General features: G+C 50.5%; 6 protein-coding genes across 6 annotated transcripts; 4 read left to right on the top strand and 2 right to left on the bottom strand.

Annotated features, from left to right (window-relative positions):
* Positions 1 to 8: 8 nt before the first annotated feature.
* N7533_003986 (tRNA adenylyltransferase) lies at positions 9 to 1,169 on the bottom strand (the record flags this gene model as incomplete). Its single annotated transcript, XM_057100636.1, has 1 exon — positions 9 to 1,169. The coding sequence occupies one exon, from the start codon at positions 1,167 to 1,169 to the stop codon at positions 9 to 11; it is 1,161 nt and encodes a 386-aa protein (XP_056960266.1).
* Positions 1,170 to 1,841: 672 nt separating this feature from the next.
* Positions 1,842 to 4,116, top strand: N7533_003985 (TRAPP III-specific subunit 85 family protein; the record flags this gene model as incomplete). The annotated part of the gene is made up of 2 exons (XM_057100635.1): positions 1,842 to 2,907; positions 2,960 to 4,116. 2 exons carry the CDS (start codon positions 1,842 to 1,844, stop codon positions 4,114 to 4,116), a joined length of 2,223 nt encoding a protein of 740 aa, XP_056960265.1.
* A 487-nt stretch (positions 4,117 to 4,603) lies between these two features.
* Positions 4,604 to 6,313, top strand: N7533_003984 (putative vacuolar sorting protein SNF7 family protein; the record flags this gene model as incomplete). Its single annotated transcript, XM_057100634.1, has 5 exons — positions 4,604 to 4,653; positions 4,740 to 5,028; positions 5,095 to 5,316; positions 5,379 to 5,573; positions 5,627 to 6,313. The coding sequence occupies 5 exons, from the start codon at positions 4,604 to 4,606 to the stop codon at positions 6,311 to 6,313; spliced, it is 1,443 nt and encodes a 480-aa protein (XP_056960264.1).
* A 60-nt stretch (positions 6,314 to 6,373) lies between these two features.
* On the bottom strand, positions 6,374 to 7,727 carry rad18 (E3 ubiquitin-protein ligase RAD18; the record flags this gene model as incomplete). Its single annotated transcript, XM_057100633.1, has 3 exons — positions 6,374 to 6,941; positions 7,008 to 7,134; positions 7,187 to 7,727. 3 exons carry the CDS (start codon positions 7,725 to 7,727, stop codon positions 6,374 to 6,376), a joined length of 1,236 nt encoding a protein of 411 aa, XP_056960263.1.
* Positions 7,728 to 7,932: 205 nt separating this feature from the next.
* On the top strand, positions 7,933 to 9,682 carry N7533_003982 (uncharacterized protein; the record flags this gene model as incomplete). Its single annotated transcript, XM_057100632.1, has 9 exons — positions 7,933 to 7,983; positions 8,035 to 8,090; positions 8,152 to 8,290; positions 8,337 to 8,400; positions 8,472 to 8,670; positions 8,718 to 8,982; positions 9,044 to 9,251; positions 9,304 to 9,480; positions 9,540 to 9,682. 9 exons carry the CDS (start codon positions 7,933 to 7,935, stop codon positions 9,680 to 9,682), a joined length of 1,302 nt encoding a protein of 433 aa, XP_056960262.1.
* A 446-nt stretch (positions 9,683 to 10,128) lies between these two features.
* N7533_003981 (glycoside hydrolase family 125 protein) lies at positions 10,129 to 11,855 on the top strand (the record flags this gene model as incomplete). Its single annotated transcript, XM_057100631.1, has 3 exons — positions 10,129 to 10,256; positions 10,319 to 11,529; positions 11,587 to 11,855. The coding sequence occupies 3 exons, from the start codon at positions 10,129 to 10,131 to the stop codon at positions 11,853 to 11,855; spliced, it is 1,608 nt and encodes a 535-aa protein (XP_056960261.1).
* Positions 11,856 to 13,268: the final 1,413 nt, after the last annotated feature.

Here is a 13,268-nt window from a genome sequence, read left to right as displayed (position 1 = left end):
CGATTCGATCAATGAATTGAAGCGCGTGAAGAGGATGGGGCCCTGTGCGATATTTCGGCTGCCATTAGAAAACAGGGAAAGACATACACAGTTCCAGAGGTAGACTTACCGCGCAGCATCTTTTCCAATTCAGTTCCAACGCGTTCCTTGCTGATCTTTAGCTTTAATGCCTCGCTAATATCCTCGTTTCGCATAGCTATCTCTGCCTCCTCGTCGATTGAATACTCCAATCGACTAGCGAATCGGATCAAGCGCAGTACACGGAGTGGATCATCCTTGAATGTTTGATATGGTTCCAATGGTGTGCGTATGATCTTCTTCTTCATATCTTCCAATCCTTGCTCTGTCAAGTCTTCTAAGCAGGATTCATTCAGGTTATAAAACATCGCATTGATCGTGGCATCTCGTCGCAAGGCATCTTCCACCGCTGTACCGAACTCCATTTGGGGATTGCGACTGTCATCTGTATATGTCTCTTTGCGCAAGTTGACCAGATCAATATCCAGCCCGAAGATCTTGGTTGTCACAGTCTCCAGGTGCTTTGACTTTTCGGGGTTGGCATCGATCTTGTGGATACTAACAATGGCATCATTTATTTCACCATTGGGCAATCCCTTCTTGTATTTTTCAAGGTTCTCTGGGATATCCAGATATTCCTTCAGGGCGTTTCCGAACTGGCTACCAGTCATGCTGCTAATCCCCACGTCGATATCATTGCTGCCGATCCCAAGCAGTTTGTCTCGAACCCAACCGCCTGTGAATCGCAAGACGGTTTCGGGGTATCTCAGCTCATTGCTGCCTTCTTCGAGTAATCCATTTTGCTGAATGTACTGCGCAACGTCTAGGAGGAGGGTTCGGAGGGTGCTCTCGATCGGGGTGAGCTCGATGGTGGGGTGGGTGTGGGTTGGTGGCATTTCGCGCAAGGCACCCCGCGTGAGGGGTGAGGTTGAAATGCGTCGCTTCTTACTCGCTGGCTCGGGGGAATGCGATTCGAATTCGCGGACACGCATGAGAAGGTGGTAGCTGGTAGCACAAGTCTGTAGGAAGTTCTTTGAGCAGTTGCGCGGGCGTGTTGGTAGAGCTGCGGTGCGGGAGTGGAGAGGTGGAGCGCGAATGGAAGACAAGCGAGAGATCTGAAAGAAAGACCCCGGTAATCGCAGTCTGGTCATTGAATTTTCAGCTCCATGGGGAGTGTATAGAGTCGAGCAGAGTGCAGCGCTGTTTAAGTCTTAACAGCTCAAAAAGATTTGACTCATTCGATACGCTGCGGCCTCACGTGGTTGCGTCACCACAAAGCTGAATGCGCCCGCAATTACCAATACATAAATAGTAAATTTGACCAATCTATAACTCAGTGAACTCTTTCTCAAAAATGGAATAGTGTTAAGTATACGACCAGATTCGAACTACATCCTTAAAGCCAGGGTTTTTTTTAAAAAAGGGCAGTGTTGCGGGACTCCACTCTCCAACCTCATCGATTGGATTGATTGAGGGACTTCCGTGCCGTGATTGCTTTGCTTTGCTTTGCTTTGCTCTGCTTTGTACCGGCCATATCAAACTTGAGTCAAACCTTCTCTTCTTTTACCCTCGAGCCACCCGCAGCCACGCAGTAGTCCAAGTGCTTTGTTCAACTTTGCCTTCCTCCCCGGCCATACCTTGATCGATCGAAATCGCCTGGCTGATCTAACTGGCCTGACCTGATCGGAGCCCGACCTTATCCTTTGACCTTGTTGTCACTCACCCAGACCTACCACCGCCGCTTCACCTCGAAACCCAGTCCATGGGGGCCTGCCAATTCTTGAACTGTTAGCATTTAGGTTCTTGAAGAACACTCGGTGTCCATGACATCGCCCGGAGATGGTACCCCGGTGAAACCTCCGCCGTCCTTCTCGCCCGGCATTGCGCGAAACGCGTCCAAGTCACGATTCCCGGATGAAGGTGAGGCCACTGCCTCTTTGGACGCCGAGCTGGCAGACGCTCGTACGGGGTCATCGCCGACCTCGCCCCTGCCTACAGCAACCACCGAGTTACCTATCCGATCCGCGTCACCACAATCCCGCTCCGGTCGATCCTCCACCCCGCAATTAGCACGATCATCAATCGGCTCGCCCTTCGATGGACGCTCTGATGGCTCAGAGGATATCAGGTCATTGATAATCCGTGCTTTCTCTCCTACTGTCGCGATCCATGCCTCCGAGGATACCGATGCGCTGGTGAGGAATAAGGGGTTCAAGGGGGGCTTCCGGGACTTGGTTCGGCCCTATGGTGAGACAATACCAGGGAAAGTGATCATCCGGGATAGTATCGGATCAAGTCGTGCCTGGGACGACTATGGGGTACGATTCGTAAACATCAAAGGGCTGGGCTTGGCCAATACTGGTCGTGACTCGCCCTTGGCGCAGATGGAGGAGGTTCTGGAGAAACAGTTGAATTCAGAGGAAACTACGCTGGGAGGGCCCATCTCTGGGAAAGACGTCCTCGGCGTTCCAGCTACGACACCGCTATCCAAATTATTCCTCCGCCAGCTTCTGTCGTCTACATCCACTACCCCTCACGAAACATTCGGCCATCCTGTCGCCAGCGTCATCGCTATCAGCTCCCGAAATACAGCCCCTCTGGAGACACTTCGACAACTCTATGCGGAAAGCAGTACTGGTGATAAGCGGCTGCCGGACTGGATTCAACAGGACTATCTTCGATATTATGTTTTGATTCATGATGAAGAAAGAGATGATATCGCGGAGTCTACCAAATTATATGATCAGATGAAGAGGCATTTTGGATTACACTGTCATCTTTTGAGGCTACGGAGCAGTCAGTGTGTGGTTACAGATGATGACAGTACACAAGTACCCCCGTGCGAGTGGTTATCTCCGCGAGAACATTTGTCGGGGGTTGGAGAAGCAGGTAAATGCCCTTCTTGGCCTTTTTCTGTGACGCCATACTAACCTTCTGCTAGAAACACTTGTGGACTTGGGTACAGATGGCACGCCCTATCTTTTTGACTCTGACGCCACTGCCATCAGGACCTTCATTCGGGAACTCATGGTGCAATCAGTCATCCCATTCATGGAAAACAGGGTCGCCGTTTGGAACGACCAAGTTGCATCCCGAAGGCGCGGTATCAGCGGCCGACTTGCAGCTGTGTCCCGTCGATGGCCCTTCGGCTCTAGCTCACGTTCTGGTATTGGGTCATCAGGCGGGAATACTGGGAACTATGATACAACACATAACTTCTACGCGCCAGAATCCCCCGAGGCTACTCTGCGAAAGATGGCCGACTTTGCATTCATGCTTCGCGATTGGAAACTTGCTGCGTCAACGTACGAGATGATTCGCTCAGACTTTGGCAACGACAAGGCTTGGAAATACCACGCTGGCGCTCACGAAATGTGTGCTGTAAGCATGCTCCTAAACCCACTGGCGATGTCGGCCAAAATCAAATTAGAAAGCATCGATCAAATGTTTGAGACGGCGTGTTACTCCTATCTTACACGATGCTCTGATGCACCGCACGCCCTTCGTTCTCTGACGTTGGCCGTTGAACTCCTCAAATCCCGGGGCGGGTCTGCCACCGAAACTGCCGCCAGGTGGGCCATGCGGGTCATGGACTTTGGCTTGGTTGAGTCGATCGGTCAGATCCTTTTTATGGAACGGGTAGCTGCATGCTATGCCTCCAAGACCCCTGTAACAGGTGCGAAGTGGGGTGCTCGTCGACGCAAAGCCGGCATGTGGAGTATTCTCGCTGCCGACCAATGGTTGAAGGTAGGAAAGCCATCGCTAGCATCAGCTTGTCTTGAAGAGGCGGAACGTCTCTATGCGGATGTACTAGAGGTCGATGGAGCCTTCCCTATGCCGGAGATGCAGACTTTCGTTGATAACCTGCGACATGCCGTGAAGGTGGAATACCTCGAGGCCAGGGGCTTCGATGCCCGAGACGAATCACCGATTGAGGATCCCATTGGTACGGAGGAGATTAGCGAGAAACTTGATAAACGCAGTCATCGTCGCTCGTTGATCGGGCTTCCAGCGCAGCTGGATGCGGGCAATCTTAAGCTGAGCCCGGGGCCCGGAACTCTGGAGGAAGCGCCCAATGATGATTTTGAACGAGCCTAGGCATGAAATTAATATCCAACCATAGCATATAAGAATAGATCAGCTTCTTTGTGTCAATTTGATCTGTACAAAGTACTAGTATGTTCTTCAAGTGGCTTTGCGTAGTTCTATACTATTGGCATCTTCAAGGCTTCCTAAGTCGCCACTTAGTATTCACCAAATATGCGATATAGCCGAAGTCAGGCCTGCATTGGTGTCATGAATTGAGGTCAATATGCCAATATACCATTTTATAGCCCATCACCAAAGGTTTTGATTGACCGAATAACAGGTATGGAATGGTTGGACCGGGGATCACATGGCGTTATCGATAAAGCTGCGGAGTGGCCGACTGCTTTGAGGTCCACCAGCGGTTGTTGATCTCCGACTCTCTTTCTTCCCCCACCAAAACACCAACAGAAAAACCGAGCTTCGGAGCACCTCGACCTATTCCGCAGTACTCTTCTCCTTCATTGCTGAACTGTCCACAAGCTCAAATACCGCCAGCATGAGCGAACTCCTCGACTACATCCTCAAGAACGAGGATGCATTTAGAAGGTACTCAACACCCCAAAACCCACCTAGCAACGCAAGCGCAAAGCAAACCTGAATGAAACGCTAACAACAACGATATCTCTCCTCAGGAACCGCCTCCCATCACTCTACTCAGACTTCGCCCTCCAAAAGAAGACAAACCCCGATGGCTACGCCATCAACGTCGCAGCATGGGAACAAGCCCTGAACCACGCCGCAAAGCGCGGCTACACTTCCTCCCGCGGCGTGCGCGTACGTTCTGGATCTACAAGTTCCCAAAGAAACAGCTCTTCTCGGCGCAAGAAGACCGACCATCTCATTCTCCGCACGGACGAGTCGCTTTTGCGGGACCTGGAGCTGTCAGACCTCGGCAGACCCGTAGCACTCGGTGCTGTCTTTGTATGTGCTTGGGTATACCATTGCCTTTGGACCAGGGGAACTGTGCTAATTTTACGTATTTTACAGAATGAGGCGATGCAGAAACGAAATATGGTGCCGCTGCCGATTTACAAGACTGATCCTGGGTGTCTCAAAAAGAGCCAATGGCGTATTATTGATCCTAGTGCTTTGAGTCCTTGGAATGTTATGAGTTGGGGAGTTCGTCAATTGAAGGGTGTTGTGATTGGCTCTGATGAGTCTTCACCTAAGTTGCAGGTGCAGGAGTTGGTGCTGGTTGAAAATCTCAAGGTGAGACTTTCCTCTATTAGACTGCTACTCGTTACCCTTCTAATGACTCTGTGTATTATCAGGACGCTGCAGACTTGGTTGTCAAACGAGCTACTGGGAACAAGCCATCTAAGCTCGATCTGATCTATTCTAAAGAGAGCTTCGTCGAACGATTCTCAGACGTTTTGCATGATGCGACAGAACTCTCAGATGCAGATTTTGATATTCTTCTAGTTTATTTGTCTCGCGACTCTGGCGTGATATCATATGATGGGAAGGTAGGTGGAAGCTATATACGGCGGGTCTTAAAATCATTTGCTGATAATCGCAGACTATTAAATTCAAGTCTGCTGGTGACTCAACAGACATCACTCAGCAAGATTCGACCATCGCTTCAATCAAGACGCTTGTCTCGACGATAACGAAACAAGTCGAGGGCCTCGAAGAAAAGATTGCTAACTTGACGGCATCTGCGAAGACGGCGCTCAATAATAAGAATCGCATCTCGGCTCTTTCCGCTATCAAGTCCAAGAAGATGGTTGAACACAACTTGCAGCAACGCCTGAACACACTTGCGCAGCTCGAGGAAGTATATTCAAAAATCGAGCAAGCTGCCGGACAAGTGGAAATCGTGCAGGTGATGGAGGCAAGCACTGGTGTTCTTCGTGGTCTGCATGCGCAGGTCGGTGGCGCCGAGAGGGTGGAAGATGTCGTTGAGGAATTGCGCGAGGAGATGATGAAGGTGGATGAGGTTGGCGGTATTATGAATGAGGCTGCACCAGTGATCGACGAGGACGAAATCGACGACGAGCTGGAGGCGATGGAGCAGAGCAGCCGCGAGGCCAACGAGGAGATCGAAGCGGAGAAGACGCGGAAAAAGTTGGCCGAGCTGGACAACCTGAAGGAGGCATCGGGCGAGGTGTCTCGTCAAAGGCAAGCGGACAAAGATACAGAAGCTCAGCTAACGAACAGGCTTTCAAACCTGTCGGTCGAGGAACGCCCAATGGAGGCGAAGTAAGGCAGTTATCCAAGCACCAGATTCCCATGCCGGTAGTCTGTCTTGGATTATACCTCCCACTCAGCCTGACGGATCGAATGAACCACGAGGCTCAATGTTTCGATTGCTTTCCACGGGAATGCTATTGTCAAGTGGAGCTTCCACAGGTGCAATGGGTGTAGTAGAGCCTATTGATTCAGCTGTGGATTTCCCAGACGCACCGGGTATCGTTGACCGCACTTGAGTATCGCTCTTTATGCGAGCGTTTGCGATTAGACGCTTGAAGTCGGTATCGTGGCTTGCGGACCACCCGGCTGCATCAAAGTCCTTGCGCATAACAGCGTTGTTCGTCGTAAACGGCGATGGAGCAGCCGCGTGTCCACCTTGAGTTCGCTCCCATATTTCTAACTCTTGTAATAAGGCTCTTTTGGTTTTTGGAATCCTGGAGTCACAATTGGAGTTCCATAGATTCATCCATTCCGTGTGTCGCCGTTGTAGCAACGGCTTTGGGCCCGAATCAGGAATCCCCAGGTCTCTCAATTTCTTGCGTAGTAAATTATCCTTCAGGAGGGAGTAATTCATAGCGGGTAATCTCTCGAGGGCTTTGCCGGGGGAACTTTGAAGGCGATTCGGTTGAGGCTGTAGGGAACTATGCTCGACAATCAATACTTGATTAGCCTCAATACCTAAGCTTAGGCCGATGCCGAATACATACCTATATGCGGACGGTCTGGACGGCGGTGGAGGTGCAGCCTTTACCCCTTGACAGATATCGAGGTGAGAGAATACCGCATGGGCTTTCATCCTGCGCTGGCAGATCGGACACGCGACCATACCGTCATCTGCGGCAACGTGAGCATGATTCAAAGCCAGAGGATAAGGAAAGGAACAAACCAGGAACGTATTCTTCTTCCCCTTCATCTTGACTGTCTTCTATCACCTCAATGGTCTCCTGTTCCACCGGCTCAGAATTCGGCGCATCGGTCTTGGTCCGTTGTGACCTTGTCCGGGCGCGGCGTGGACTGGCTTGCACCACTGTGGCTTCCTCCCTCACGTCCACGCGATCGACCTTTCTCTTTTTAGGTGACGGTTCACGTATCACGGAATCCCCGTCCTTCAGACGCGCTGCTTCCTTCCTTGCGAGGTCAAGAACACTCTGTCGTGCATTTTGAAAGGTCTCGACAAACTCTTGAACCGCCCAGTTGCGACGCAGCTTTAATTCTTGGTCGGAGCTCCGACAGACTGGACATTTCCCTTCAGCGCTAAGACATCGGCGAATGCAAAGTGAGCAAAATGTGTGCGAGCAAGAAGTGATGACCGGGTTCTCAAAGAAGTCCTTGCAGACTTGACATCGCAGTGAGGACTCGAGAGGTGTAAGAAGGGAAAGCGGGGTCTGTAGCCAGTCCGTAGAGTCAGGCACATCGAAAGAGTCCATCTAAGCAATGTCAGGGCTTGCCTCCGGACAGACCAATAGTGCTGGGTCTGCAATGTAGATATCAAGTATCATGTACCAAGTATCAAATGTTGCGGAGGGACAGTCGCGCAAGGCGGAGTGAGCGCGCCAAGACCCGCTGACTGATACGCGTTAAGTGGTTGTGCACGCGTCAAGCAACTTGAGAGCTTCCGAGCTTCAAAGCACCATGGACTACAAGATGTATCTCGCGGAGAATGTCCTCAATGAAAGGCGCACGGTATGATTGCAGATTGGAAGGTTCTTATAGTTCACTGCTCATTGTTTCCAGGTCACTTACCGCGCTCTGAGCCGCGCGCTGAAAGTCCACGCCACCAAGGCCAAACAGTACAGACTGCGCTTTTGTCCCTTCGATGAAAGAAAACATGAGCTAATTTTCCGGGTCCAGAATGCTATATGAGTTCCACCGCAATGAAAATGCAAAGAAACCCCAAAGTGTCCACGCAACATACGTCATCTCCGGGTTCCAGAAGCCAGCGGTGTCAGAGACCCCCGTGACGAACGGCCATGCGAAGGATGAGGACGAGGTCATGCAGAGCAGCCCCTATCTGCCCAGCTCGATGCCGAATCAAGATGCTCCCCCCCGAATCGCCGCGTGTGATGTCTATTATCATTGCCCGGGAGGAAGATTTGGAGGGTACGTTGGGCATTATAATCACTCCTGATGGCCTGAGGAACTCTTGTGCTGATACTTGGGACTACACGCAGACGCAAAATCAACCTTCCACTCCATCTCGAAAATCCACGTGTACAGCCTTCAACCTACTGTCCTTCAAGATCTCAATACATTGACAGACGTGTGTCGGGAAATTGCCACAGCACATGCACAGGATGACCCTTTGGAATGTGGTGCACAATGGGGCATGATTCAGAATCGTAATGTCAAGGTCTGTCTTCGCTTCAAACAGTTTTAAATTTGTTCTATACATGCCATATTAACTATTACCGGTGTAGCGACGAACTGGAGCCCGCCCCCCTCCCCCCAGCCGCGAAGCCCAAGTCCGAACCGGTGGCCCCTAAGGATAAGCCCGAGCCGACACTCCCAACAAAGCGACCATTACAGATGAAAGAGGCAACACCTCAGCCAACTTCCGAAAGCGAATCTCAATCGTCATCGAAACCTGCTGCAAAGACCGCACCTAAACGCGAGAAGAGTAATCTTTTTAGTTCGTTCGCCAAGGCTAAGCCTAAACAGAAGACATCGACTCCCACACAATCGGTTAGCATCCTCTCGAGTCCCAAATTCTCTGTTTCTTCTATTAACTTTGACTTTCATCTAGACGGAGCCAAGCCAGGATGGTCAGTTTTACCATGACGACAGATCGTATCCTAGCTCACATATCACAGTTGTATTGGATGATGCCTCTGAGGAAGAGCAGGAAGAGCTTTTTCCCGAGTCCGGTGATAAGTCGGCATCTGCTAACCGCGAGAGCAAGAAAGATCGCGAGGATAAGCTCAAGCAGATGATGGAAGATGAGGATGCCGATGGTATGTTTCCCAGCTTCTGTGGGCCAGTCACAAATTACTCATGATATTATAGACGAAGAAATGCCGGATGCCGACGAGGAACCTGAACGAGAACCGACACCCGTCGAGCAACCCCCACCCCCAAAGCCTGCCGAGCTAAAGGAAGAAGTCACCGTACAGGGTGGGCGCCGCCGTGGCAAGCGACAGGTCATGAAAAAGCGGACAGTGAAGGACGAAGAGGGGTACCTTGGTAAGTACAAATATCATCATCTGAACTCTCTTCAATCCACCATACTTACCTTTGTACAGTCACCCGAGAGGAACCTTCATGGGAGTCATTCTCCGAAGATGAGCCGGCCCCGCTTAAGAAGAAGCCGGCTGTCAACGTGCCCAAAGGCAAAGGCCCGAAGGCTGGACAGGGAAACATTATGTCGTTCTTCGGCAAAAAGTAATCGATCGCATAGGCACGGAGTATAGGAAGTTAGCCACGAATGGAAGTTCGCTTAGCATTGACCCGGTGATCAAGTTAACACGGAGTATATACATGTAGTTGTAATATTTGACGGTGTACTTGGTAGATTTCATCTAACCACCCGCCGATCGCTTCTCCGCATTTGTGGGGACGTGGTGCAACCGTCCCTCCTGTGCCCCTGGACGATGTCACCTCGCGCCCACAATTTCCCCGAGATCAATAATATTCGAAGAACAATGCGGAATCGAGCGTACAGTCCTGCGGCCTTCCTGGGCCCGGCAATCGAAATGAAATGAAGTGGAGGAATGCGTGACCCAGCATGGTTGTGATCGACATCAAGCTATGCCTCCCCTCTTATTTACCATTTACCCCCAACCCCCAATTTTGCCTGGTCGGTGTTTCTTCATTCACCTCGCCTCGCCTGTCATGACGCTTTCTACGCTGCTTGTTGGTGCGCTTCTGGTCTCTCAGGCCAGTGCAATTCCTGGACGCAACAACCCTGCGATCCTTAAACGAGCATGCCCTGACTACACTTCGTACGCCTCGACGCCGCAGTATGTACCCCACTTATAGCTAGATCGCAAATAGCCATCCATGGATATTAACCTTCTCGCAGTGGCCCTTATAGCGAAGGTCCCCTGAAATTGCCTTTCCAACGACCTGCTGAGGCCTGTCGTACATTCAGCTCGCCCTCCGTCGAGAAGGTTATTGAAGATATGACCTCGCGCCTGGTCGACAAGGACCTCGCGCAACTCTTCCGTAACGCTTTTCCGAATACCCTCGACACCACAATTAAATGGCATGTCAATGGCACCAGCTCTGCGGCTTCTAAGCGACGCGTCAGGCGCGATGGTGCCGACTGGAGCGGTGTACAGACGTTCATTGTTACTGGCGATATCAATGCCGAATGGTTACGTGACTCCACCAACCAGCTAACCAACTACCAGAAGCTGGCCAGCGATGATAAGAGTCTCTATACTCTGATTCTCGGTGCTATCAATACGCAGGCTGAATTTGTCATTCAATCACCTTACTGCAATGCTTTCCAGCCGCCCTCCATCAGCGGCGTGAAGCCCGAGAACAGCACCCAGCAGGATACTGTGCATCCCACATATTCCAAGAATTTTGTATTCGAGTGTAAATATGAGCTTGACTCCCTAGCCCACTTCTTGCTACTGGCCACCGAGTTCCATGAGAATACTGGTTCCACCGAGTTCCTTACCGATCGCTGGTTCATGGCCCTCAAGACTGTCCTTCGTGTCATTGATGAGCAGTCCCAACCCACTTTCAATTCCAAGAACCAATTTGTTTCCAACCAATATACCTTCCAGCGCGAGACCAACATTGGAACCGAGACTCTCAACCTGCAAGGTGTTGGCAACCCCCTCAACGAGGGAACTGGCCTTATCCGAAGTGCTTTCCGCCCCAGTGACGACGCTACCATCCTGGGATACTTCATCCCACCCAATGCCATGATGTCTGTTCAACTGCAAAAGATCGCTCAGGTTGTCAAGAAGGCCGGTGGTCATGATGACTTGGCTGATGAGTTGAAGCAGCGAGGCAAGAAGCTTGCTGGGGCCGTTAAGGAGCATGGAATTGTAAGCCACGGCAAGTACGGTGATGTATACGCCTTTGAGGTTGATGGCTATGGCTCGCGTATTCTCATGGATGACGCGAACATTCCTTCCCTCCTGTCTCTGCCTTATCTCGGCTTCGTCGATATGAACGATAAGGTCTACCAAAATACTCGCAAGATGATCACCGACAAGGCCGGTAACCCTTACTACCTGGAGGGTCCTGCTTTCCACGGCATTGGTGGTCCTCACAGTAAGTTCACGACACAATGCCTACTCCGCAGGATCTTAACTAATTCATCTGTCGCAGTTGGTCTCGAGAACGCCTGGCCCATGTCACTGCTCATGCAAGCTCAGACCTCCGACAACGATACCGAGATTATGGAGTCCATCAATCTCGTCCGTGACTCGAGTCTTCTTGGCCTCGTGCACGAGTCGGTCAACGTCACCAACATCAAGACCTATACCCGCCCGTGGTTCTCCTGGGCTAATTCGGTTTTCGCTCAGACCCTTCTGAAAGTCGCGGCTGAGCGACCGCATCTGATTTTTGGAAAGAATGCTGAGCCTTATAATATCTAGCATACGACTTGTCACCCCTATGGCTTGGCTTGGTAAAAGCCAACTCATTCTCACAGAGAGAGGGCTACGGATTACTGGACCTATTCATAGCAAATATTCTTTACCAGTCAAAAATAAATTATGTTTTTCGTGGCTTCCTATATCCATTCAACTTCTTCCAGTGAGAAGACAGACTAGGTTGAAGCTATTAGTAACGTACTAGTACTTGGTAAAATTGAAGCTTGCTTGGCATAATCAATCTTTACTTTCAGTAGCAATCTGTGATAAGTCTGAATCCACTTTGAGACTTCTAGGCTGGAGGGGACTCCTAACCATAGAATCATCCACTAGGCCCCAATAAATGGCGAGGAACTTCTAGAAATCCATTTCTGGGGCCAAAGTGGCTTTGGCTTTCCTGTTATGACGTCGTTGGTCTTGCTCTTTCCGTTCTCTCCAAAGTCGAATCGGTGTCTAGACCCTAGGAATAAAAGAAATACAGCCAGAAAATTGGGGTGTAAGATTTATTCTTGGCGGGTTGTTTCTGCATAACGGATCCTTGCGGGTGTTTGGGTGCGCACGCCCGTCACGGCCAATAATCGAAGCCCACGCATTAGCTGATCGCATGGCCCTTCACTTCAAAAGATCAACGTTGCAGCGTAAGACTGATAATCTGTGCACAGCCCTCTCCGTTCAATGCGGTGGCGACTTGGAAAGCACCCCAGCCACAGTCAGGGGAGGCTCAAGAACTACTTTGCCCGAAATGATTAAGGTAATCGCCTCCTCTCAGCCAGGCAATGGCCCCACCGGTCCAACACTTCTAACATTGGAATCGCAATAGTCTCCGAGCTCCGATTTCTTGTGAAAATTTGATGTTTGGATGCACATTTGACAAGCTAGATCATAACCCAGTAGGATCAAGATGATAGTTAAGGTACAGTATAATAAAAGTCATTGATGTGAATCAAACATCTCCGAGGGCATTTTCGGTCAATGAATCACATTATTTTCACGTTGAAACCGTTCGGTTATACATGATAGCTATTCTATTCCAAGTCCACAGCACATACACCGCTGTATATGTGTAGACGACACCGTTATTCGAATGAAGGTTGGCGCATGATATGAGCCAAGGTGCAGTACCCTGGGTGAAGTTCTGGGTTACAGGCAACCGCTAACAACACGACACGCGATTCAGGATCCTTGCGCTGGACCGATCTTATTGGCGGCCACTTTGCTTGAAGCATGAGCTTAGATTGCGCGCTAGTGAAGTCGGTGTCCTGGAACCAATCAAGGACGAGTAGTTTGCCCGGCGTGGAAACAAACGACTCGGATATAAACCCCTTAGGCCCAGTCCTTTTACTCCATTTCCCACCTGGTCATTAGTTGAAGAAACATCGGAGTAATACTTCCAGAACTTTTATTAGTGATCTTTTT

Source organism: Penicillium manginii, assembly GCF_028828005.1.
Source record: "Penicillium manginii strain IBT 31320 chromosome Unknown utg000004l:1.0-7231830.0:1.0-7236170.0, whole genome shotgun sequence".
Classification (NCBI taxonomy): Eukaryota; Fungi; Ascomycota; class Eurotiomycetes; order Eurotiales; family Aspergillaceae; genus Penicillium; species Penicillium manginii.
This window is presented reverse-complemented; position numbering and strand designations above follow the sequence as displayed.